The sequence below is a fragment of the Heliangelus exortis genome, chromosome 1 (genome assembly GCF_036169615.1).
Source record: "Heliangelus exortis chromosome 1, bHelExo1.hap1, whole genome shotgun sequence".
Lineage (NCBI taxonomy): Eukaryota > Metazoa > Chordata > Aves > Apodiformes > Trochilidae > Heliangelus > Heliangelus exortis.
Window position 1 is genome coordinate 30,617,050 of NC_092422.1, and position 25,216 is coordinate 30,642,265.

At 38.4% G+C, this 25,216-nt stretch overlaps 1 protein-coding gene across 4 annotated transcripts in view; it reads right to left on the reverse strand.

Moving 5' to 3' along the window:
• Positions 1-20,219: 20,219 nt before the first annotated feature.
• DGKH (diacylglycerol kinase eta) overlaps positions 20,220-25,216 on the reverse strand; it is a 154,365-nt gene continuing 149,368 nt past the window's right edge. Inside the window, exon 29 of one of the 4 annotated variants that reach the window (XM_071740206.1) lies at positions 20,220-20,526. In XM_071740206.1, the coding sequence (XP_071596307.1) occupies positions 20,474-20,526 (53 nt within the window). In that variant the 3' untranslated portion in view covers positions 20,220-20,473. The remainder of the gene's footprint in view (positions 20,527-25,216) is intronic. The other 3 variants (XM_071740198.1, XM_071740193.1, XM_071740212.1) reach the window with 3 other exon arrangements.

Sequence of the window (25,216 nt, forward strand, 5' to 3'; positions counted from 1 at the left end):
CTTTTTGCAAATCACTGTTTGAAGAGCAAAAATTTTGTCAAGAATGAGACAAAGAATAGAAATGCCTGAAAAACATGCCAGGAGTAACGTTTTTGTAGCATTTCTGAGTAGCTGTTTCTGAACTACTTTTGCTGAAGCCTGTTTCATTTTCCCAGTTAAATTTTCTCAGTGCTGCATCTGGAGTCCATTGGGTCAATAACAGAATGGACAGGCTAGAGATAAACTACCCCTGAATCTAAATAGGAATGATTTTTTTTTTTTTAATTGGCATTTAGAGATATGTGGATAATGATCACGGCAATGCCTAAAATATTGTGTCATTAAGACAAGGCACAGCTTTTTAAAACAACAAGCCTGGTACTTTCTGGAGGAAGCAGCTCCATGCTTTTTCTTTGCTTGGTAAAACAGCACAGGAGTGGAACAGATTGCAGCCTCTAAGAAGAGGTCTTTGAGTTTCTTTGTTGAAAAAATATGGCATAGAGAAAATACAGCACCTATTGCAGAGCAGCAGAAATGTTCTGTGGTATTATCAATAGCTACAGCTCACTTGGTTGTGAAAGTAAATTGAGTATTTTCAAGAGTAAAACATGGATTAAAATGATTACATCTTGGTAAGACCATGTTTTACTGGTTACTTTAGACTATGTAAAAAAATCCTAAAATCTGCCAAAAAGCTTCCAGAATTACCAGCAGCTTTTCATTTCATGAGCTTTGGATACGTGGAAATGTTGAGGCCTGTCCCTGCAAGATGTTTATCTTGAGAGGTTGCTTGCAAAAAATTTCTTAAGTGTTTTCCTGCTACTGAAAGTCTGGTGAAGATGAATTAACTGTGATTTCCTACTCCTTAGGGGCACTGAAGATGAGGTACAGGAAAGAAATTAGTGGCTGAAACTTTAAAATACCTGTATTTCTTTACTTTATGTTAAAATATCTACTATGGTCATAAATGTAGAACTGTCTGACTCTTAATTAGCTGAAATTAATAGTATAATAAAGTCCCTGAAGCACAGGTTACAATAATGTACTGATGATGGGTTCTTTAGTAATATACCCTATCCAAAGGAGAAAAATGGGAATGTATTTAACTACCCTTTTAAGCCTACCTTACCATTTTTATATCAGAAAACAAAGTTACATTAATCTGATTTAGTTTATTCATCACCAAAATTATGTTGATTTTTCAGGGCATTGAAAGCATTTTTTTTTTTTGTGGTTGAAAGCTGGTTGATACAAATAGTTTGTGTTGGGAAGAACTTCAGGGTTTCCAGAGAATCACTGGGGAGTTTGCATGCAGCTTTTCTTAGGAAATAGTCAAATGCTTTTTCTTCTGATCCTAGATCTGAGTTCCTTGAGGCTCTGCCAAGGCAGGTTTGCCTGAAGCCACATTGTCACCTCCTGATTCCTTCATCTCATGGAGGGGGGGGACGACCCTCTGGAGCTTTGGAGCTTTGAATGGCTGATTTTCCTTATCACAAAAGATTAATTTTTTTTTTTATGAGGCAAAGCATTAGAACACAGGCTTCTGATAGCTGGTGTGTGATGGGGGAAGAGCCTAAGCCTCAGAAACAGGAAATGTGCCAGGATTCAGAATAGAGATTATGGCTTCCATTTTTTTTTTTTTTTTTTTTTTTTTTTTTAAAGTCAAGGCATTTATTTTGTCCCCTTCTATCTCTGGTGTGCCAGGGGAATAAATATAATTTTCTATATAAATACATTTGAAGAGACTGCAGAAACCTGATATATATTGATGGTTTAAGGCTGAGTTTCTTAGTAAATTTAATCACAGGTTTGTAGCTGTCAAGGTTTAAGATGTGAGTAAAAAAATTAATATTTGTAATTAGTTTAAATAATAAGTTGCCACTTAGCATGGTATTTCTGAGGGCAGTATGTGTGTGTGTGAGAGAGAGAGAAAAATACACACCATGTAAGAATGTTTCATTTGCACTGAAATAAAATTTCCCAGATCTGTGCAAGGTATATACTGTGATATATGTGATATATACACATATATATATATGAATATGAAGATGTATACATACAGAACTGCTGGTTTTATATAATAATAAATTAAAAAACTCTCTGACATTCATGAGAAGTATCAGCACACCCAATTTGCTTTTCATCCAGCATCCTTTCACCAAGGATGATACAGAACTAATGCAAGATGTTCCTCAGTCAAAAATCAAGTTCTGCCAACAGGACAAAGCATTGAGGAAGATGATTTCAGACTTTTTTTTTTTTTTTTCCCACTTATGTATGTACTATTTTTACCAGTGACAAGATACTGCCTGACATAACAGGTCCCCTTTGAAATACCTGACAAGAAGCTGCACAAAGCACACATGCAGTAGCATACAGTTTGCCAAATGTCTCTTGAAGAAGGCAAAACTTGCTTTAAAATTCAGAGCCCTACTGTAATTTTCTGAAATTTATGACAGAAAGAAGCTTGTTCAGACCTCTTCTATTAAATTCCCTACCACTGTCAAAATGTCAGCATTGCCATGCCAGATGCAGCAGTCTGGCCCATACTCTGTCTCTGAACAAAAGATGTGTTACACGGAGGTGCCCATTATCTGATGAAAACCAAATATAAAAACCACTTGTTTATAACTTCTGACACATAACAATCTTCTCAATCCTGTCTGTGAGACAGGATTCCTACAAATGTACTTCTTAGTGATACAGAAATGATCCCCTAGCTAGTGTTAATTGTTTTTTAACAAAAAAATAAAAAAAGAAAGTAAAAGCTTTGCACTTTTTAGAATGAGAAATCATTGATTTTCCACTTAAAAGATGAACCCATGCAAAAAAAAGGACAATGTTGTCAAATACATTGGCAGCCATGCAAGGCTGAATTTAGCTATGCTACCCCATGTACTGGGCTGAATAGCTCAGTATTTAGAGTTCTCCCATAAGCACAAAAAGCCCCAAACTCACCTCTCACTTGGGATCACCAAGAGATGTATCCAGCTCATCCAGTGCAAAATTCCAACAGGATTGCCCACCGCCAGAGTTCAGACACACCATGAAAAGTGACATAGGATCTTCAGTGACCCCAAATGGTTGGGTTTTCCCCTTGTGTCTCACCGGGAGGAGGAAGGGAAGCAGAAGGAAAGTTCCAGCAAAATGCTGGGATGAAGCCTGTCCCCTGGATGCTGGTTGCATGTCAAATCAGACAGCTACAGAATTAGCAACATCCTTCCAAGCTATGCTTTTCATCTTTCTTTGGAGATGTCACATTCCTGTATGGAAAACCACTGAGCTCATGAGTTTTTTAATAGCACTTGTAAAGGACTGGGGCTGTCTCTCTGCTCTAATAGTGCTTTGGTGTCATTCTGGAGAGGATGTTGTCAGTAGTTCTACCTTAATTCAGTTCTCTGGTGAACCTGAGGATGCAATTTCTGCCAGAAGATTTTCCCTTTTCATTTCTCTTTTCTTTCAGTGCTACCCCCTCCTTGGGCCAGCCCTATTGCTAGAACCTTCCACCACTTGCTTCAGTTCATTAACCCAGTAAATCCCTACCACATTATGCTGGTTATTGCCTCTTCTTGTCCATGTTAGGGAGTTATACTGGTTTGTAGAGAGGTCTGACAAAAAACAGTGCTGAAGCTAAGTAAGTAGCAGAAAAGCAAGACAGGGAACAGGTATGTGAAATTACAGCCTTAAATTTCTATTCTTTTAAGTTGCACTATAGCATGGGATGTCTTGAAAAGTAGATGAGGACCTCCGTGGTTTAAAGGGAGTGCAAATGAAGGAGCAAACCAAGCCCTCTGCAGTTGGGTTCTCACTGTGCTGAAGCTCTGCAAGCACTAGGTGGCCTGCTTTGAAAGGAGATCAGAAATCCCATCCATCTCAGCGGGCAAAAGAGGATTAAAAGTACAATTTACAGAAGTTATGCATCTGGTTTGTAAATCATGGGCTACAGGGAATATCAGTTTTTATTTATTATGGTGCAGTGAAATCACATAATATCAGAGGTGATTTATCAGATTGTTTAGACACAGCACCAAGGTAATAAATGAAAACTATCTGTCTGCAGGCTCTTGTACTCCAGTTTAAACTTCTTTCATAGAGCTGTAGTTGAATTACTTCATACTTGCTGTGATAGATGCAATAACCACAGCTCTGCTGACGTGGGACCCTATGACATGATCACGAGAACGAGCCATTAGACTCTATTTTCAACCCAACAAATAGCAATGGATCTGGTTAAGGATTAATTCTGTATCCTGAAACAATATCATCTGTGTTTCCAGAACTGTGTTTCCCTGTCCCCATCCCCACTCCAGTAACAAGACTTCAGCTGCCAAGCACAAATACAGATGGGTTGAGAGCAGCCCTGAGGAGAAGGATTTGGGGGTGTTGGTTGTTGAGAAGCTCAGAATGAGCTGGGAATGTGCACTGCAACCCAGAAAACCAACTGCATCCCGGCTGCATCCAAAGAAGTGTGGTCAGTGGGTAGAGGGAGGTGATTCTCCCCCTCTCCAGTCTTTTGAGACCCCATCTGGAGTTCTGTGTCCAACTATGGAGCAACCAGGATAAGAAGGACATGGAGATGTTGGAGTGAGTCCGGGGGAAGAGAGGGAAAAATGATCAGAGGGCTTGAGCACCTCTCCTTTGAAGACAATCTGAGGCAGTCAGGGTTGTTCAGCCTGGAGAAGAGAAGGCTCCAGGGAGACCTTAGAGCAGCTTTCCAGTACTTGAAGGGGGGCAACAAGAAAGCTGTAGAGGGACAGGACAAGGGCTAATGGCTTACAACTGAAAGAGGGTAGATTTAGACTGGATATTAGGAAGAAATTCTTACTGTGGGGGGTGGTGAGACACCGGCAGAGGTTGCCCAGGGAGGTTGTGGATGCCTCCTCCCTGGAAATATTCAAGGCCAGGTTGGATGGGGCTTTGTGCAACCTGGTCCAGTGGGAGGTGTCCCTGCCCATGGCAGGGAGGTTACAAGCAGGTTATCTTTAAAGTCCTGTGAACCTAAGCCATTCCACAATTCCACAATATCTGTGATTGTGATTGAAGGAAGAAATATCACCAGTGTTGGTGTTGGATGCCCTCAAAGATAGAGGGTCAAAGGAATGGAAGGTAAGACATGCAGCAGCCCTGCAGAGTGTGGCACTGTCAACATTTTTTTTTTACTCCAATTTTTTTATTTGCCTCTCAAAAGGGAAAGACAAGAGAATAAGTAAAAGCTGGACTACAAAAGAGAAACTGCATTTGCACTGAGGTATATGAATGTCCTCTGGGAAAGTCCTTCTAGCAGTTGTGATTTGTGTCTCTGTAACAGAGACTGAATTGCTTTCATTCTAGGTGAGTAAAAAAACCTAATGCAAAAAGAAACACTTTGAATACTTTTTAATGGTCTTGAACCACTAAAAAAAAAAATTAAAAAAAAAAATCAGTAAATATTAAAAGCAAACCAAGCTTTATGAAATAGTAAGGGGCTCTAGCAAGAAATTGCAACAGCATCATTATATACATGATGCTTCAGGTGCCACAATCACCCAGTGCCCAAGCCTGGGCTGCAGCAAAATTCTAATATAACATCGACCTTAAAATTCTTATTTTTCTCTGTTTAATATGGGAAGTAGGAACCTGACAGAGGCAACAAGTGAGTCTTGGCAGCCAGGATGGGAACAATGGATTGGTAAAATGTCATCTAACATCTTTCCTGTGCTGGTTCCTATACTTCATCCTACTCAAACCCCTTCTACCAACCCAAAGGGAGCCTGGTGAGTAGGCTCCCACAAGTGACAAAGTAAGCAGGTCTACTGAGGATAGAACTCAAAATCAAGGGGAATTTTTTTTTTTCTTATTACTTCACTGGGGATTAGTCTAGATACATCAGTCATTTTCAAACAAGGTTTTAGATAAACAGATGTAAAAGAACCAAAAAGGTTTGTGTTCCAGGCTTTTCTCCATTTAATCCAGCAACGGAAAAAAAGTCTTCAATAAAATCCCAGATTTCCTGGACATCTAAGAAAACATAGGACACTGCATCTTGCTTTCAAGAGACGTACATATATCTAAAAATATATACATTTAGAGAGGGGATTTGTGCATAAAAAATAAGACATGACCTATTGTGTATCCTGCTAGTAAATGGTGTGGATTAATAATTTAACTTCCATTTGAAAGCAGTGTCTCTGCCCATGGCATGGGAATTGGAACTAGATGATCTCTAAGGTCCCTTTCTAAGGCGAACCATTCCATGATTCTGTGAAAAACTTGCACTTCATCAAACCTTAATTGAGCCAGCCAGCCATTAGCTGTGGTTCTTATTGATTGAAAAATAAATTGCGATTGATTTTCCTGACATAATTTATCAATATTTATTTTTCAGGAATTCATGCTTATTTGCCTAGGCTACTCTTTCCACAGTGTCTGAAAGATTGAATTAATATTCCTGTCACTATTTAAAATAAGCTCTGGGAATTACAGAGTAATTGTTTTCATGGCTGAACGGCCACAGGGAGATGAAGTTATATTGAAAATTTTAATAAGGACATTTGATTTGTAAAGCACTGTATTCCTTCCTAATAAAACTTTGGGAAGGTGGTCATTAAAACTGTAAAAGTTATGCTGTTTGTTTCTCAATGATGTGGAGATGTAGGGCTGGCACAGGCATTGTTTACTTCATCTCTACTGGTTTAGCTGTCTAGTTCCTTTGTAAACTCTTTAGAGAGTGTATTTGATTTTTTTTTTTATATATAAACTCATTCAGTTATTTTCTTCTGATGAGATAACAGATGACAAGTGTGACTTCAGCTGGCTTCTGGAAAAATAGTTTCAGATTTCCTCTGAATTTTATGAGTCAATCAATGCTGTCTCATGCTCTCTCTCACCTCTTGATCTCAAGTGTTATGTTTGGACCAACAAATTCTTGGGTTTAGAGCATGCAAATTACCGAAGAGATGAGGCTGAAAAAATGGTGGTGTGGAAGGCAAAGGCCCAGAAGAGAGGAAGCCAGAGAGACAAAGTGACAAAGCATTGTATAGCTCACCCCCTTAGAAAGTCAACACCTAAAGAAGAAAAACTCAGCCCATAACAGTGTTTTATTCAAGTACATGGGTTTTAGTTTTAGGAAAGGGCTGCCTACACAGCTCCAGGTAAAGGTACACTCCTCTGAACCAGCACTTTTACTCAGAGAGTGTACCCCAGAAATCACCTTCTCTGGCAATGGAGAAAAGATGGTCTGAAACCATTACCTGCCAAGCTCTTTGTGCAGGTATTCTGAAGGAACCTGTGACCCTACTGTGCTTAAAAAAGCAGCTTCCCTTCATTCTAAGGAAACCATCTGCACAGCATCTTCAACTGCTTTTGAACTTAGAATCATAGAATTGGCTGGGTTGGAAGGGACCTCAGAGATCATCAAGTCCAGCCCTTGATCCACTACTGCTGCAGTTACCAGCCCATGGCACTGAGTGCCACATCCAGTCTCTTTTTAAATATCTCCAGGGATGGAGAATCCACCACTTCCCTGGGCAGCCCATTCCAATGCCTGATCACCCTCTCAGTAAAGAAATTCTTTCTAATATCCCACCTTCATTTTCTTCATCTGAAAATAGCCCCGCAGTGATTCTGACTGATGAAATTAATGCTTTGAAGCAAAGTTAGCTGAAAAACAAGTCATTGTCACCAAGTGTGGATCAGAAGCAGATCTTACACTGCTTGCAGACTCCTGCGTGACCATTTGACCTTCAGAGACCCTATGGCTTCAAGAGCAGCTTGGAGAAGCTGTGAGCAGGAAGCCTCAGCAAAGTGACATTCCCTGAGGCTGAGAGAATCACACCCCTCACTGAATAGTTGTGTCAAGAGCAGATTATTATTATTACCTGGGACAGTGCAGTAGGGATTCAGAGGTATCAGATGTGTGATTCTCAATTAGCAAAGTGATTTACTCAGAGGAGAGAAGGACTCTGCCAAGAGACAGATCTGCTGTTCCACTGACACCGCCGGGCAGCAAAACAATTTTTATTTTTTATTTTTGGAATGAAATTGAAGAAAGGAAATTGCACTTGGCAAAGTGTAATTGGGAAATGACGGGTAGGCACCTGAGAAGGGCTTGGAATCTTGGAGCCACGGGAGAGGCAAATAACAGCTAAAGGGCAGAGTGGAGGAATGAGTTCAGAGGGGCAAAGTGGAGGCACAGCTGTGAGCTGCTGTCAGGGAAAGGAAATAGCAACTAAAACCTGAGCAGAAATCCTGCTGCCTCAACAAGGCACCCACCACCTCCCGGGATGTCCCATTTCATCACTGTGACATCCATCCATCTCTCCCTCTATAAAAAGAAAGATGTATTTCCGTGCAGATCCCCTTGGTTCTCAGCTAGAAGGGGACTGGGGCCAGCTGCTCCTCTCACTCCTCTCTTGTGCCTGCAGCCAGGACAGAACCTGCTGCACCTGCCTTGGTTTTTTGTTGTGCTTACAGTAAAAATTTGATCCATCACATTTTCCTGCCATTGGATGGCTGGAGATAATCAAGGCCATGGTTCTGTTGACACAGGTTGTTTTATTTCCAAAAGGTATATTTATAAATATGATGAGAACTGCACTTATTAATTTAATAATTAATTAGAATAATTAGAAAATAATAAAAATAATTAGAAAATTGCCTGCAGTAACTCCAAAGGTAATGCTACAAGCAATGAGTTAAATATGCACCCAGCTGGGGCTAATGCTAACCTCCCACATTTAGTCCCAGGCCGGGCAGATTTTTAATCCAAACACAAAATTTCAGTGACCTGGATGGCATAATTTAAAAATAATTTGATTTCCCACCTTTTACCATGCTCACTGGTCTGATATCCTAATACCCTAATATTCTAATACTAACATGAAATGAAGGAGTTGCTCATATTCCCCTCAATTTCATTTTTGCCCTTATAGTTTGTCACTCTATCCCAACTAAACTCCTTTAAATAATTCACTACTAGATATTATGATCTAGATAAGACATCTATGCAGGCCTTTATGAGAAACTGTCTAGGCAACAACTCTATTATAGATTTCCTCGTACGGGTTTGCTTTGGGACTTCTAATTTAAAAACTTTCCTTTCTACCATCTTATTTTCTTTCAGATTTTTAAGAATTTAGCCACGGGATTTAGAAGTTGGCACAGTTCCAGTCTTCCTCATCAGCTATTTGGTGGCATTGGCACAAAGGGATTAATTATACACCACCAGCACTAAAATATGTATTGCAGCATGAAGTTCACCCATTTGCCAAACTTCTTAAAATTATTTAATGCTTCCCAAAGTGCATCTCCCAAGTTATAGACTATAACACAATCTTTTTTTTTTGACAGCCTTAGATGAGCCATGGGAAGCCAACCTTACTGAGTCTTAACTGCTAGAGGCAATTCTGGAGAGTTCAGTGTCCTCAGACCCAGTCTCCTCATGTGCTGCAGAGTGATGTTCCACTCCTGTTCCCTGCTTTACCTCATTAGCTATTTTTCCTAACACTATCATCTCTCCTTTCTGCCAATGCTTTATTACAGCCAACCATTTGGGTTTAAAGAAGCCAAACGCGTGTGCAACGTACCCAAAATTAAAATACAGGCTTTGGTCCCAAGAGATTTGTAAGCACCTGGAATTCAGTGTTAAAACTGCCAGCTCTGACTTGCAGGCATTCTGGATTATTCAGAGATGCCTCTCCCATGTATGATGGAAATCAGTGTTTATCTGGGCTGATGATGGAGAGTTTTAGTATATACTACTGAGGAAAAATGTGGGATTTTTTTACTGCTTCTCACCTTGACAAAAACAGGACTACTGTATATTCTGTTTTAACAACTGCTGTTACTATGGATGCAGATGTAAATTTATTTTTACATTTAATATGACGTATGCCAGCAAGACCTAGTGGCAGATCCCTGCAAATGTAAACACCTTCATGCACAGTGACCTACTTACAAGTTACATATGGCCTTGCACGTAGCCATATATAGCACGTTTAAAAGCTGTATTCAAAGCCTGTAATTTGAAACAATTTTCAGGCAGCATGTGGCAGACTACATAGAAATGATGCTTGACAAGCGATTCATCCAGATTTTATTTAGTTTTAAACATACAGAGTATTCTTTTAAATTACAAAGGCTGACGCTCTGCTAAGGACTTCCCATCGTATTGTTTTCAATGGGGAATTTTAGATTTGATGACACTGGCAGCAGGGCACATTTTGAGTGGAGAACATCTCAAATCCAGTGTCACGATGTTCAAGGATTTCCATGGATTTCCAGACAGAGAAAAAAAAAATCAAGGACTTACATACATTGAATGCATTCTGTTTATTTGAGAAGGAAGATCTCATACGAGTGCCCATTATGGAAGGCATCTCTTATCATGTACAATAAAATCAACCATTGCTTCCAGCAGAATACAAAAATACACATCTCAGTGACTTCCATACAATAATAAATATGTAATCATGCATCCAACAATAAAAAGGCACAGAAAACTGGTCACTTAGTAGTCATAAAAATTACTAACTATATTAACAAAGCCACCCAAATTATCTGTACAAGGAAATGTAACAATATATTCCAAAGGTGAAAACACATAAAACATCTTTAAAATAGTATATGCAATAAATACCTCAATTGGTTTTTTTTATATATTAAAAATAAAACTGTGCCATTGTAAACAGTATGTAAACAAACAAAATTCACTGTTCCTTACCATTATTACAAGTAAATAAAGCCAAAAGTTACACCCCTGCTCTGTTAGATATATTTCATTGGCAAGTTTTGTCAGGCGGTTTAAAGTTTTTACTCTTTTTCTGCAGCAAACAGAGCCTGCTATGTGTGTGATTTTAAGTACTAGAGCAACCACTAAGCTTCAAAACTGACTACCCAGAATGTAACAGGCCACCAAATAGTCAGAACTGAAACTAGGAAAAGCAATTTTTTTTTTTTTTTTTTTTTTTTTGCAGTGTTATGGACAAAAGTCTTTTATTTATACTACAAGTAATAGTGTCAGTAAAACTTAGCCACTCATCTGCCACTGCTCTCCTCTAGGTCTTGGGGAGGGGGGGCTGTACAAAGGTAGGAAGCATCCTTCCTCCCAGGGGTGGGGAAAGTGAGGCACACAAAGGTTAACTGAGTTGCCCCCAGTCTTGCACCAGGCAGGAAACTAAAGGCAGAATCCAGACCTCCAGCCACACCTTCCTCCCCTCATCCCATTATCCTCTTACTCCTCCTTTCAGACAAATAATACTTTGTCCTGAAACCCCAGTCCTGATTATAGTTACAGAAAGATAACGAACATGCAAAAGGAAAACTCTCTGCTTGCTTGGGTGCTCATCCTCTCCCACTAATAACCACAGAGGTTTGCCACTGACTGCACAATAGGAGGGTTATTTTCCACCAAAAAATCTGTAACCAGATGCACGTTATCAGCCCAGTGAGCTCAGGCAGAGATGTGCATCCTCCATCAGCCTCAACTGCTCATTCTCTTCAAGTCTGTTTCTGTAGCCAACAAACTCCTGGGAAGTTCAACCAAGGTGCACATTTCCTGCCTTATTAGCAAGGGGAAGAGTAGAAATCTGAGTATGATCCTTTCTTAAGCAAAATTACAGCAAAAGACTCCTGGGAGTGGTGGGCATTCTGCACAGATGTCTTCCAAAAGAGCCTCATGGGGGGATACAGCTGGCTTGCTATTTCTTCCACTTTTGATAACACTGGCACAACCAACTCATGTTACAAACCCTGCTCTGATGATTATCTTATGGTGAATACAAACTTACCTATTCCAGACACACGTATCTCAAACTCCATGACAGCTCTCCTTTGAAAATTATCTTTTTAGCTTTGGGTGAAGAAATTAAGATGCATCTCTCTAGCTGTTTCACAGCCTTATGTCTTTTTACAGGAAGAATATACTTAGAGCAGATACACAATCAAAAGATTCCCTGGAAAGGGATTTAGGAAGCGCTGCATTACAGTATTTTTCCTCCCTAGTGCTACTTTAGAACTGATCCTTCTGTCTTTAAACAAGTCATTTCTCTACTATTAAGCAGTTGTCTGATTTGCCTTAAGACTTTAGAATTTTCATCATTTTATTTATCCATGAAATATTAGAAATATTTATCCATTAGAAATATAAGGCTGGCTCTGAAGGTACCTCCATGTCACGATGAGAAGTTTAAAGCCAGATAATTTTTATTTTTCCCCCCTGATAAAGTACTTTTGGATAAAGTCCTTCAGGTGTCTCATTCCAGACCTGCAAAGCCAGGTGAGCTGTATGAATTCAGCAGGTATACAAAATAGATGGGACTACTTCTTATTAATCAATAAATAATTCCACCTGCCACACTACATGTCCTCTTTGTGGAGGGAGGTATGAAAGGTGAACTGGTTTTAGAAGATTCTGTATTAAATCTTAGAAAAGTTATTTTAGAAGGTATTTCCTTAGATATATTCAAGGACTAGACCAATGAAAAATTCTGTACATTCTCTGAGGCATTTATTCCCACCTGTGCTGTAGTTTGCAGGTTCTGTAGAAAAATCCAAATAACAACTGCAGATTTCACATTGGGAAAAAATAAATACATTTCACTCGTTTTTAAAAATTATCACAGTAGGAAAATAGCCAGTAAACAATAGATTCAGAGGGGCTTAATCTTGGCCTCTGTGAGATCAGTGGGAGTTTTGCCAAGGATTTCAACAAAGCCAAAATCTCACCCAGAATCGTATACAATTCTTTAGAGGACAAAAATCATAAACGTCCTGCCACTCCATCGTATAAGTTAAATATTAATAAGCATCTGTAAACATCCTGCAATTCATCTGATATAAAAAATATTATAATAAAAACAATGCAGCATCTCAAGCGTTGTATAGTTTTAGGGTTTTTTGGCTCTGCACACAAGTTGGCGTTGTTATATTGGGTAAAACCAGGGTATGTATATACATATATATATATACAGGTGTGCACACAACATACAGACTATAATCTAGATACTCCATATCTACACACATGCACACAGAAATACTGGCAAGAGAACAACATTCATAGGTATGGCATTCAAAAGTCTACCAATGATCAGTCTGAGGATAACTTCTATGTGAGAAAGGGTTTCTACCTACCCAAATCCTCCATAAAAAAGCTAAAACTAAAAGACAGGAGCAATTTCCAAGGGAGACTAAAGTGCTGTTTAAAGCTAAACACATGCCTAAGTCCCAACAGATCTATATTCTTGCAAAGATGGTGAATTTTCCTGTAAAAGAACCAATGGCAATCGAATGGCAGAAATTACTGAGCACGCAGCATTTTTTACCTAAACCACTACAAATCATGTGAGATGTTTTCGACTGAATAGGATTTTGTCTTGAGTGGAAGTTGTGTGCTTCAGCTTTTTGCTACAAATTCAGACACAAATATATGAGTTATGCAGACAAGTCAACAGTGTCACATCCCTGCAACATTTCCATGTTACTACATGGGAGTAACATTATTAAAGAGTTAACTAGCAGCTGTACTTAACTGCAATACTAGTTTAAGTGTCAAGCCTGGGTAACTAGGAAAATCAGCCAGGTTGGGCTGGGATCCTCTCAGAACTTTTAAGATACCTTAAGATGAAATTTGCTTTTTAAAATATGCCAGAACATACACTACAAATACATTCATGTGATTCCCCAGTCCTCGGCATTTAAAGATTCCTGCTCTGGACACAGAGTTGTGACAGTGAGAAGTTTTGTTGGTACTAACTTATGTGTTTGCTCTCTCTGTGAATTAAGACACAAAGCTGCTAGTATTAGATGATTTGTGTGTGATGACAGTGAAAAAGGACCAGATCTTTACGGCTGAGATCAGGCCCTCATCACCTTTGAGAAACTGCTCAATGGTTTGTACTTCTTTATGCACAAATCCCATCCTTTGCTGTGAATATTATTTTCCCTTTTGGTGATCCCTCCAGCATACAAGTTTCAGCAAACTAAATTACTCAGTACAGAACTTCAAATATTCATAGCAGAAATTTGGGGCACTGTGGGAGTTTTGTTTTTGGCTTTTCACATGGTTTCCACCATGAAAACAAACTACTCAATTTTACTTTAAGTTCATTTCTTCCTGGTTTCATCTTCCAGTTCACATGCTCTAGTATAACACAGTTATGCCTGGATCAAACACAGCTTCCTAAATGAATTTTCCTATGAATTTGGAAAAAAAAAATTTCAAATTACTTTAAACTTTGTACAATGTTGCTTTTCCCTTCAGTATCTTTTCAGTCTTAACATTAACCTTTCAATCACACCACAAATATATTTTTCCCAAGTGTTTGTTCCATTGAGCAAAATATAGGTTAGTCCCTTGCATATTTGTCCTACAAACAGCTGCTATAATTTATAACACTTTCAAAATTCTCACACAACTGGTGGAGTCAGTCAAAATACTTTTTCCAAGGGCATTCCAGTAACAAGTTTTAGCTGTTTGTGGAAAGGGAAATGAAACACAGCATTCAGAGACTGCAGGAGCTTAACTTAAGTCCACTGTGGCTCTACAAGACCTTGGAGCCTGAAGCCCTGGCAAACCCAGATCTCCTGGAGCATCCCACAGGTTTTTCCCAGCCTGCCTGTCTAGGTCTTCTAAGCACAAATGGGGGAAAACATAACAGGGTCTCCTCTTGGCACAGGGCTGGGAAGTCATCTAGATAGGGGAGCTGGGAAGCAGGGTGGAAACATCAGTAGAGACATGACCTGTGTTAAACATTAATTATGCAGCAGCTGCTTCTAACCTTTCTAATGCAAGCAAGAGGTTGTGTGAACTCAAAATGCCATTAAAGAGCTTATATAAAAGATACTTGTGTCAACTGAGTGACAAGGTCTTCAATTATTTAAAAATATGTTTATAATTCTATCAAGTAAATATCTGAATTTTGCACTGACTGCTCTGAAGGTGAAGTTCTTTAACTGCTGCAGCTAAATTCATTACCCTACACCCACAAATACTCTCAGGTCTGTAATTGCCAGCATTTTGTTAGCCTGACAGTGCTAATATTTGCTCCTCTACAGTTGATGAGGGGATGATGTTAAGTTTAATTCTTAACTATTCTAAATGTCTACAAGCTGAAAAAAAATAGTTTCAAAACCTTTTCAGGTAGAATATTTAGGGGAATCACTACTAAGCTTGCAAAAGCTGCTATGAATGTCAGTATTAGCTCCAACCTGGACACAGGAATAGTCTCCTGTCAGTTTATTACATGGCATCCAAATGGAATGCAATTTCTGAGAAAGAGAATAGGCTTCTGTATGGCAGATATGAGCAAGTCAAGTACATAAGCAAACCATTAACAGAGCTATTAAACCTAATGCAATAGTAGTAGAAAAGAACTAGAAAATATTTTGTTTGGTTTGGGGTTTTTGTTTTTTTCTTTTTTGTAAAAAAGATCAAGTTCCATATTATATTCTAGATATAAATACAGGAATTTGTACAACCAGTAAGGATCTGCTACTGCTAACTACCAAATGATGCTTTATCAATCCTGCTGACACTATCATTCATCTCTGAAGAGGCAGCAGAGGTATTTTAAGTCCTGCCCAAACTCAGCTTCCTTAAGTCATCAGATAATCCTCCTTTTACTTAAGACAGCGATAGTCATGTACAGTTCCTGCAAACATTAAATCTTTGCAGTTAGAATAAGCAGCATCAAACTTTGATGATATGAAAATCCTACCATAAAACATACAATTTGTGAAAACAGAATCCAAGAAACAGGAAAGTCTGTGCTAGAACTGCAACATTCAAGATGCTGCAGTTGAAAGATACTTGTGTTATTGGGGAGAAAAAATAAACTTCCAATGACTCATATTTTTCTGTAGCTCTCACTTACATGAGTGACAAGATGATTTCCTGGCTATAAACAAAATATATTGCTGAAGCTCAGCTATCCTCAATAACATACACTGCTTGTGACTTTGCTTTCAGAAAGACTTTCTGCTCCAGAGCTGTCAAACTTCTATGCAAGAACTGGATGAGTGCTCAAGGGCACAGAAGGAGCAATGGGGAAACAGGAGTAAACATCAGTACTGCAATCATTCACAGGAAGCAAAATGGAATCAGCATGAGGGCTTTTGTCTGACGTGCCCACTGAGGAATTATCAATGTATAATATTTAGTTTTACACCATTTCTTAAGGTAGCACTGTGGAACATCCTCTTGTATCTGATTTATAGATTAGTTTTTCCATTATATGTGCAAAAAGGTCTCCTGACCGTCTTCCAGAAAGGAAGACCAGATGTACTGAAAAACACTGATGATTTTACTCTTGAAATAAGATCTGTTCATTATCATGGCATTATGAAATTCTTATCATGTGGATTAGCATTGATGCATTCAGTTATGAAGTCCAAATTGTCAGGTTATTTGTTTCCCTACAAAAAACATAGGAAAATAGGAGATAGGCCATTATTAAAAAAGCCCACTAAGAACTCCTCTTTTTTGAACTACAGTTATATAACAATGCCATGTGACATTCTTTGGGCAGGGATGGAGAGAGAAAGATTACTTCTACTTATTATTTACAGGACCAAGCATGTTTACTCCAGTCCCAAAGTAAGAAATCCTGAAGCAGTCTGGGAGGGGGTTTGATCACATGCTTTACATTTTATTCTTCTTCCAAGTTTAAAATATTTTTCTTTGAGAGAATGAGGTGTTCAGAAAAAATAGTGATAAAAGTGAGGTACATAAAAATGTATAATAAGAAAAATTGCAATTGCCATAATATAAAAATTTTGATTTTTGAAGAAATGGGTTTTTTTTTTAAGAGTATATTAAAAAAAACCCTACAACCATAAATTGGCCTGATTTTATTCAGTCTCTAAGAAGGCATTAGGCATTATAAAGGCAATATTTGCATGAATCAGTGGTTGCTACAGCAATTGAATACATTAACCTGGAAAAGTCCTATCTGGAAATGACAGAACTGAAACATGCACTTAGCAATCTGCTGACATTTTAAAACATTTGTTTCTCCTCTTCCTCTTTCTGAGGTGTAGGGCACTTCATCTATATGAACACCAGCCACTGAAAAAAGGACAATTGCTCTGTATACCTCTTAGATTTTAAGGTATGCTGACTGACCATGGAAATTATGTGTATTTGACTAGGGGAAAAAAAACCCCGTCCAGTAGACTTTGTATAGAGATATTTTATCTTGAACAATCTGGGATGCTGAATTGAACTTCACAAGGTTTATTGTGATAATTTGTTTTCTAAAAACCAAACTACTTTTACGGGATGTGTTTACCTTATTTTAGTTGAAATACTGGGCTGTATGCTTTGAAGTACTTTAGACATCAGAATTAAAATATAAAGAATTCAGTTAATTTAAAAAGTTGCTATGTATGTCCTTAGGTTTATGAGGTGGGCTTTTGATAGCAGTATGAAGAAAAAAATAATACTTGGGAACTAAAATAGTCATGAGATAGCTGCACTGTGTTCACAAGTGTTTCCTTAGAAAAGCTACATCACTAAACACAGTTGAGACTCATGAGTTCAGCAGAGAAACCTTATAAAATATTTTGAGCCTCACTGTCAGATGTATTTGGATTCAATAGCCAACACTAGTCTAAGGCATAGAGTTGCATAAAATTTCCTCTCCTGGGCATCTCATAAATACAGCATAAATAATGCTTACAATTTCTTCTTTCTACTGGCACATTGGAAAAAAAAAAACCAAACAAAACCACTTCTGCTTAGGACAATCAAAGTTAAATTCTTTGGTGGTCATTTAAAAAAATTAATTATACAAAGACAGTTGATCCTATACTGAGGTAATTTGAGGAGAGTTTTTTTGTGTTCCAAACCACATTTGCCTATTTTCCTTGCCTAAAAGCAGCTCCCATTTCTTAATGTACTCAGCGTAGACCTCTACAGCAACCTGAAGAGATCCTGTTCCAGAGCTCTTCTTAACACACTGCATACAGCAAGGCTGAAAGGTGTAAAGAAAGTATATTCCATAATCAGGAAAAAAAAAAAAAAAAGTTATTCTGTGTATCATGTCCTTCAATTGTCCAGGAAGATTAACTGCATGGTCTACTGTAACACTGCTATGTTAGAATGCTGCCAGACATTAAAATAAAGCATAGCTTATGAAGAAACAAAAAGAAAAGGAAGTACAACTTGCAAAGACTTGGCAGATAGCATCTGAAAATCATTAAAAGGGTGAATGTCAAGTACAGTAAAGAAAATATATATTCTTTCCATTATGTGTCTAACTCCTATTGTTTGCATATGCTTTCCATCCGATAGCATGGAAATCATGTCCCATGGCAAAGGGATTTTGGTTTGTTTTTGAGGAAAAGCTAAGGGAAAATGCCTTTGATTTGTTTACCAGAATAATCAGTTCTGTTCACAGAGCTCTCAGAGTGGTGCCTGTTGAACCTACAGCAGCAAGAGCTGTAGCAGTGCTGTAACTGGATATAAATGAAGCCTGGTTTGCTACTTTTGAAAGTTTTTTTCTTGCAGCAGAACAATGAGGGGAGCAGATTTTCCTTTCCAAGGAACTATTCCTATCTAGTTCCCCAGGGACAACTCCCATCACACTCATGAGAAAGGGAGAGCAAAACCAGGATGAAGTACTTGACATTAACCCTTTTAAATGAGGAAAATAAGCTTTGGGAAAAAAACAAATGAAACCTTACTCTGCTGCTTAGAGGGAAAACATAAATAGTTATTAAGATCCTCTTTAACCTGTCAGAAATGGCCAAGCTACTCAGTGAAGGAAAAGTCAAATGTTCCTCGAGCAGCAATGACATATTGGGAGGAACAGCAAGGAGACAGCAATTCTGTGCAAGTTTTCTGGCAATATCACCTCACCTCAAACATTTACATAGGTGGTTTTTTTTATTTTTTTTTGCAGACACATGCAAATTCTTTTCTACTACTGGAATACTTTTGTGACAATTCACCAGGAAATTCAATTCTGAAGCTATGATTTAATGAATCTGTAAACAACCTTAAAAAATTCTGGTCTAATGCAATTTCTCAACAAAGATGCTTTGCTTTTTTTTTAACCTGTTTACACTCATGGATTACTATCTTGCATGTGATTCAGCTTTTCAGGCATTTTACACTAAACCTTACAGTCTGTTTTTTTTAAATTGTTATGGTATACAAACATAGGGGTGATGATGAGAAACAGGTTGATGCCTTTGTAAAGAAATGCATACAGAGACATTTTTAAATTAATAGCTAATTAGTAATGCATAAAAGCTTACCCCACAAAAATCAAATCAGCTGCTAGAGTTTATAAATCTTATGTATAAATAAAATGAAGTCTCCTGTAAAAAAAAATTTCATTAATCTTTCACTCTGCTCTTTGAACAATACAATAAATAAAACCACTTGTGCCTAGCAGTTTAAATATGCTACAGATGTTGAAGATAACTGAATAACTATTAAAATGCACCATGAGAAATTCTTTATAATTTACCATGCAGGAAGCCAATTGATATTTTTGTGAGGTACCAGTCTTTCAAAAATACTCATAAGTTAGTTACCTGATACACCTTCTGTACATAGCAGATTTAAAAATCTAACTGTACAGTGTTTCAATCATATATACTGCATACAATCTGCTGAATATGGCACAAATGCTAAGTTTCCACACCCACACATCCTTTGCTGCAGAACGTGTTTTAGGCATAACACAACACTGAAGAATAGAAAAGTGCCTGAAACTAGGGAAAAAAAAAAAAAAAAAAAAAAAAAAAAAGAAGACACTCGAGTAGCAATAAATTAAATCTCATTCAAACCCATATAAAAGTTGTTCAAGTGTTTAAAGTATCAGATGTGTCATGCAACAGAACAAGAGATAATTCAGGCAGGCACACCATGCATTATAGTTTGCATCCTTGGTAGCACAAGTTCTCTCTCCCCACTCCTGCGAGGCGGTGAGTGCTGGGTACCTGCTGGGCACTGCTCAGCTCATGTGTGAAACCTCCCAAACCTCTGGCTCTCCTGCACAGGAGGTTTCAGGGAGCTCTGCCTCGGAAGGATAACCTCATACTGTACACTGGTATCTTGCTGCAGCATAAAGAGAGGCAATACTGAGCTGCATGTAAGCAAAGCAATCGTTTCTTGAGTATATTTTCCAGTCAGTGCAGTTCACCATAAAACCAATCCACTTACCCAAACGTGCTTATCTGAACTGGCCAAGTTTGCACACCAAGAAAATGTCTTTGCAGAACCTTTCCTCCTCTCCCCCCCACCTTTTTTTTTTTTTTTTTTTTTTTTTTTTCTCCTTTTTTTTTTCTTTTGGCACCAATCCTTTTGTACTCTTGCAGCAAGCTCTTCACCATACAGGGATTCAGAGATCCTAGCCTGTACACTGGTGCTTATTCTTCCACAGAGTAAACCACAAAGACATCTAAGTGCATTGAGCAGCTTTGCTTCTCCAGCATCTATCCCTTCTCTCTCTAGGTAGAGCACCAGCATAATTACACTTCAGGCAAAGGGGTGTTCTTGCCAAGATCTTTAATTCCCTGGAGAATTCGCTTCATATGACCCACTTTCGTTATCCCCAGGTCCTACAGAAATTAAAAAAATAAAAGGAGAGAAAAAGAAGAAAGTTTATTTACAAAAAGAAAAAAAAGCCCCAACATCCCATTGATTATGATCTAGCCATGCAACAGATGTCTAGAAATGTGCTCACTGCAATCAACAGCAACCAGGAAAGTTTCTGTGGCACTAGCAAGTGTTGCCTAACAAAAAAAAAATTGCTTAGAGCATCCACTGAATCTCCCTCTTTTTCTTGCAGACAGAAAATTACTTACCTGCAATAGTGACAACCCAAGGCAATATCATTCAAAAACCTCTTTCCCTTGACCTCTAAGTAGAAAAGCCTTTCACAATCTCTGCTCAAAAAAGAACAATCTCCCTCTCCTCTCTAATACAGCAATCAAATGTTTGGTAAAATGTGATGGATTAGAGTTTCTGTCCAGCAATGTCACTTGATCTGAGGCCCTACGGTGTCCTTTTTCATAAACAAAAACACACATCCCCAGTTTCTCGAGGGAAATTGGATGTAAAGACTACAGGCATGTAGGACAACTTCCCTTTAGAGAGCAATAGAAAAGATAAGCATTTGTTTTTCATTCCAAAAAGGTCACATATCGTAACATGAATCTTCTCAACAAAGAGCTGGAAGAAAAATTCTCAGAAACATCATAGTCGCATCCCAAAGGAAAAATGGAAAAAGCACAAACATAAATATTGTAGCCACCACTAAAGAAAGCACATCAAGATGAAATGTTTCTAATATTGGTTGCTGGAACCCATCTCCATATGAGTGACTACAAACAAGAAATTTTTTCAGCAAGCCCTTTACAGCATTAGTATCAGTTTTAGCAGCATTCTTTTTCAATTTTGACTGGTCCAGTGGTCAAAGGAAGAGAATGGGATGCCCAGCTGTGCTAACAATCTGAAACTGTACTAATGAATTTTTAAGTCAGTTTGGTGGAAATCTCCTTCCCTGATCTGTAAAACCCAGCTTTGAAAAACTCTTAAAAATCACTGAATTAGTGATGGTGAGCAACAGGGGCAGAATCAAGCACTAGAAATTTGTACTCTAAGTTCTATGTAAATAAAGAGTGATTAAATAAAAAAGTGTCACTATCTATTTTTCTGAACTAGAAATCCTTTCATTTTAATGGGAAGATTTTCCATGACAAGGACATTGAAAGAGAATGTAATTAAGCAGCCTGAATTAATTATTCTCATCCCAAATGAAAAATGAAACAGTATATAATGTTCTGTACATATGCTACACAAAGACTGTATCTACCTTTCTAAAGGCACAGAAACCTCAGAAAATCTGTACTTTGTATTACACTTAAAAGTGTTAGCATGCAATTAATTTTGCATTTCTCCAAAGGAACAAAGGGGTGGTAGGATAGGCACGAATTAATTATTTTATTGTAAAGGTAGCACAGCACAGATTAAAAACAGGTGGATTAATTTTCAGAGAGTCAAGATAAAATCATGGTTATGTTAGAGGTGAAAAGAAACCTGGTTGTTTCTTCAGTTGAAAACTATCAGTACTATAAATATGTGACCATCCTTTACAGCACTTTGGCACAGAGGTGTCAGCACCTTTCCTGTTCATAGAAGTCCCCAGATCAAGTGCTGTCCATAAACCTATTTGAAAAAACTTTTCCACATCCCTTTAATTTATATTTTGTTCCTGCTAATGTTCTTCTCACTTAGAAAAAAAACTGTAGTGCTAATTTTTAAGTTAAGAGAATTGATGCCGGTAGATGTTGTTAACTCATCCCACAATGACAGTAATATTTATAATGGTAGATTTGGAGAATCTAAGCCTAATTTTCCAGTTTATAAAAAATACACACAACTATTTGAATTGCTAAAATAGCCCAGTTACTCTGTGGAGGGAATTCTACATACGAGAAAACTCACGCAGATACTTTCCAAGCCACAAGAAGCCACACATGTTAAAGGTTAAGAACTTGCACATTCTTCAGAACAAACATTTGTCACAAGTACAACTTCTGTTGGATAAGGAACATCGCAAGATGCTGCCAGGCTTCAGAGATCAGAGGAAAGAATCACATTATGAAATTCCCAGAAAACTCAGCCACTTTTTCCATCAACCTTTACAATGTATAATCAACAATGCCTATGTTTCAGAGGCAAGAGATGTTGGGGTTTTTCCCATTCCTGTTCAAGTTGCTGTAATGTAGGTCAGAGCAACAAGCTTCAAGAGCCTCATCACAACTTTTGGGACCCTTTTGATAAATTCTGCCACACTTCCAGGGGAACACATAAATAAGATAAACTCTGAGCTTTTATGCTTATGTAATAGTTTGGTTTGGAGAATATTAAAATATACATTTTTAGCACTAGATGCTATCTAGTATTCTGAGTTCACTAGTGATGCAGAGAAGTTTGCAGAAACTCTCTCAGACAAAAAGTATCTCCAGAATGCTCCAGTATGCTCCAGCAGCATCTCATACAAGCAAGATCCCCAAAGATTTTTGCATTTTTGTGCATGCATGAGTTTGATGATGCTCTACATATTCTCCCATATTTAATTGATATCTGTTTAACAAAACCACTTCTTAATATTAACATCTTCCAGAAAAGAAACCTACCCTGCTTTTACCAGTGGTGAAAGTGATCTAATGCATCTCAAGTCTAACAAATTTCTTCCACGCAGGAATTTTTTCAAAACATAGAGATGAAATGTTGCAGCCCTCAGCACAGACCTCAGCTACACTCTATGACCCTTTCTTTCTCCAAGGAAACCACCACTGCTATGGAGCTCCAGGGAGACATCATCCTCATCCTACCACATGTGTTACAGTTCTGATTATTACTACAGGGCGTGCATAGGAATGTGTCATCAAAGCTAAGATTGACAGTGTTTATTTAGAAAAATCAGGAGCAGTTTTCAATGAGTCAATTAGTTAGCTTGTAAGGTTAAAAAAAAGTCAGAACAAGGCCACTTTTTACAGTTTCTAAAGCATCGATTGCAATTCACTGCTCAGCGTTTCTTTAAGCAAAATAAAATCATATAGGTGTAAAAGTCTCAGATTTCCTTAAATAAAATCAGGCATAGGAGGATGGAAAAAGGGCATTATTGCAGGGGCTGGGTGGAGAGATGTATCTGGTTCCTCTTGGAAGTGCTCTCCATTTGCCAGTTGCCACATAGAGAATGGGATCCACAGGCTAAGCAGAAATATAATTAGAGATTTCCAATTCTTCAGTCAACATATTGATCTGTTTCAGTGAGGCACGCAGAGGAAGACAGTTTCACCAAATCCTTTTCTGTGCTGCTTTTTGAGCTTCACTTTTGACCACAGAAAGAAAGGTGAGCCCGGAGGATTCAGTGCAAACAGGCAATGATTTTTCCTGTTGTAGACATGTGAGGTAACAGAAATAAATCTATTGCACATGATTTAAGAGCTTGTGAATCAATGGTAAGTCCATTTATTTTGGCAGGAAGCACAAGCCTTGCACTGCTGGAGAGGCTGTGGACAGGTTACAGCTCACCAGAGCTTTGAAGACTCATCTGCACACCCCGATAGCCAAAGGGAGGAAAAAATCAATGGGGCAGCTTGTGATGTGTTCCTCATTTCCTAGCTACCACGTTACACATCTTGACACCAATTCAGGTCACTGGTCAGAAAACTGCAGGCTACCCAAACCATCCTTAATTGGGTCCCTGCAGAGATCATGATCCATATGTGATGAACAGGCTGAGTGCTAAACTCTGCTCTTTAAATTCAGCATTGCTCCACAGAGTGCAAGCCAAACCTGGCCAAAAGCCTGGCCAAAAGCCTGGCCAAAAGCCTGGCCTGCCCTACAAACAGAACTGCTTTGGAAGTGCCATCATCTGCCAGTGAACAGATGGGATGATATTCTAGAGCAAGACTTCTGCTAGCATGGGATATAACCTTGGCAACTTCTGCAGAGCAACTCCTTGTCCAGAGATGCTGAGCAATATAAAAACTCCTGTGTGCTTCCAGACAGCACTAGATAGAGGGGACAGTGACAGGCTGTCTCTCTGGAGGCTCTAAGGCAAGCTTTGAGAGATTTCAGAGCAGGGGACATAGTACTGTTTGGGGTTTTTTTTATGCTGAATCAGCAGGAGTCTTAGCAACAGGGACAAACAGGTTGATGATTACCCTGCTGCAGGTTATTTACTCAGCTGAAGAGCCAGCCTTCTGGCCATGCAGTCAAATTGGTACCTGTCAGTAGTGAGGCATGGCCAGAAGTCATGTCTAGTTGAACACTGATCTCACCTATAAGCATTTATTCCAATAAATTTGACACCTGCATTTTTTTTAGGATTCCTTAACATTTTAGCACTGTATGATGCTGATTTCCCCAGTTCAATGCCCAAACAGGAGAGGAACTTGCAGCTTCCATCACTGAAACATTGTTGGTAGATTGCATGAACAGTTTTTTATTTCTAAATTTTTTTAAGGAGGGGCTGTCCTGAAACTATCCCTGCATATCAGGAACTATCCTGGAAGAAAGGAATTTAACTTCCATGGAAAGAAGCTTAGGTGATCTGATACCAAAGAGTAAAATAATATGCAACAGCCAAACAGACCTTCTCAAACACAGCTGTCTTCAGCAGCTGCATTCTACTGTAACAGTCACACAATGCAAGCACTACCTTACCATGTTAGGATTTCATGTTACAGAAGAAACTTCACCAAAAATGTCACATTTGTATCAAAGTATTGCCTC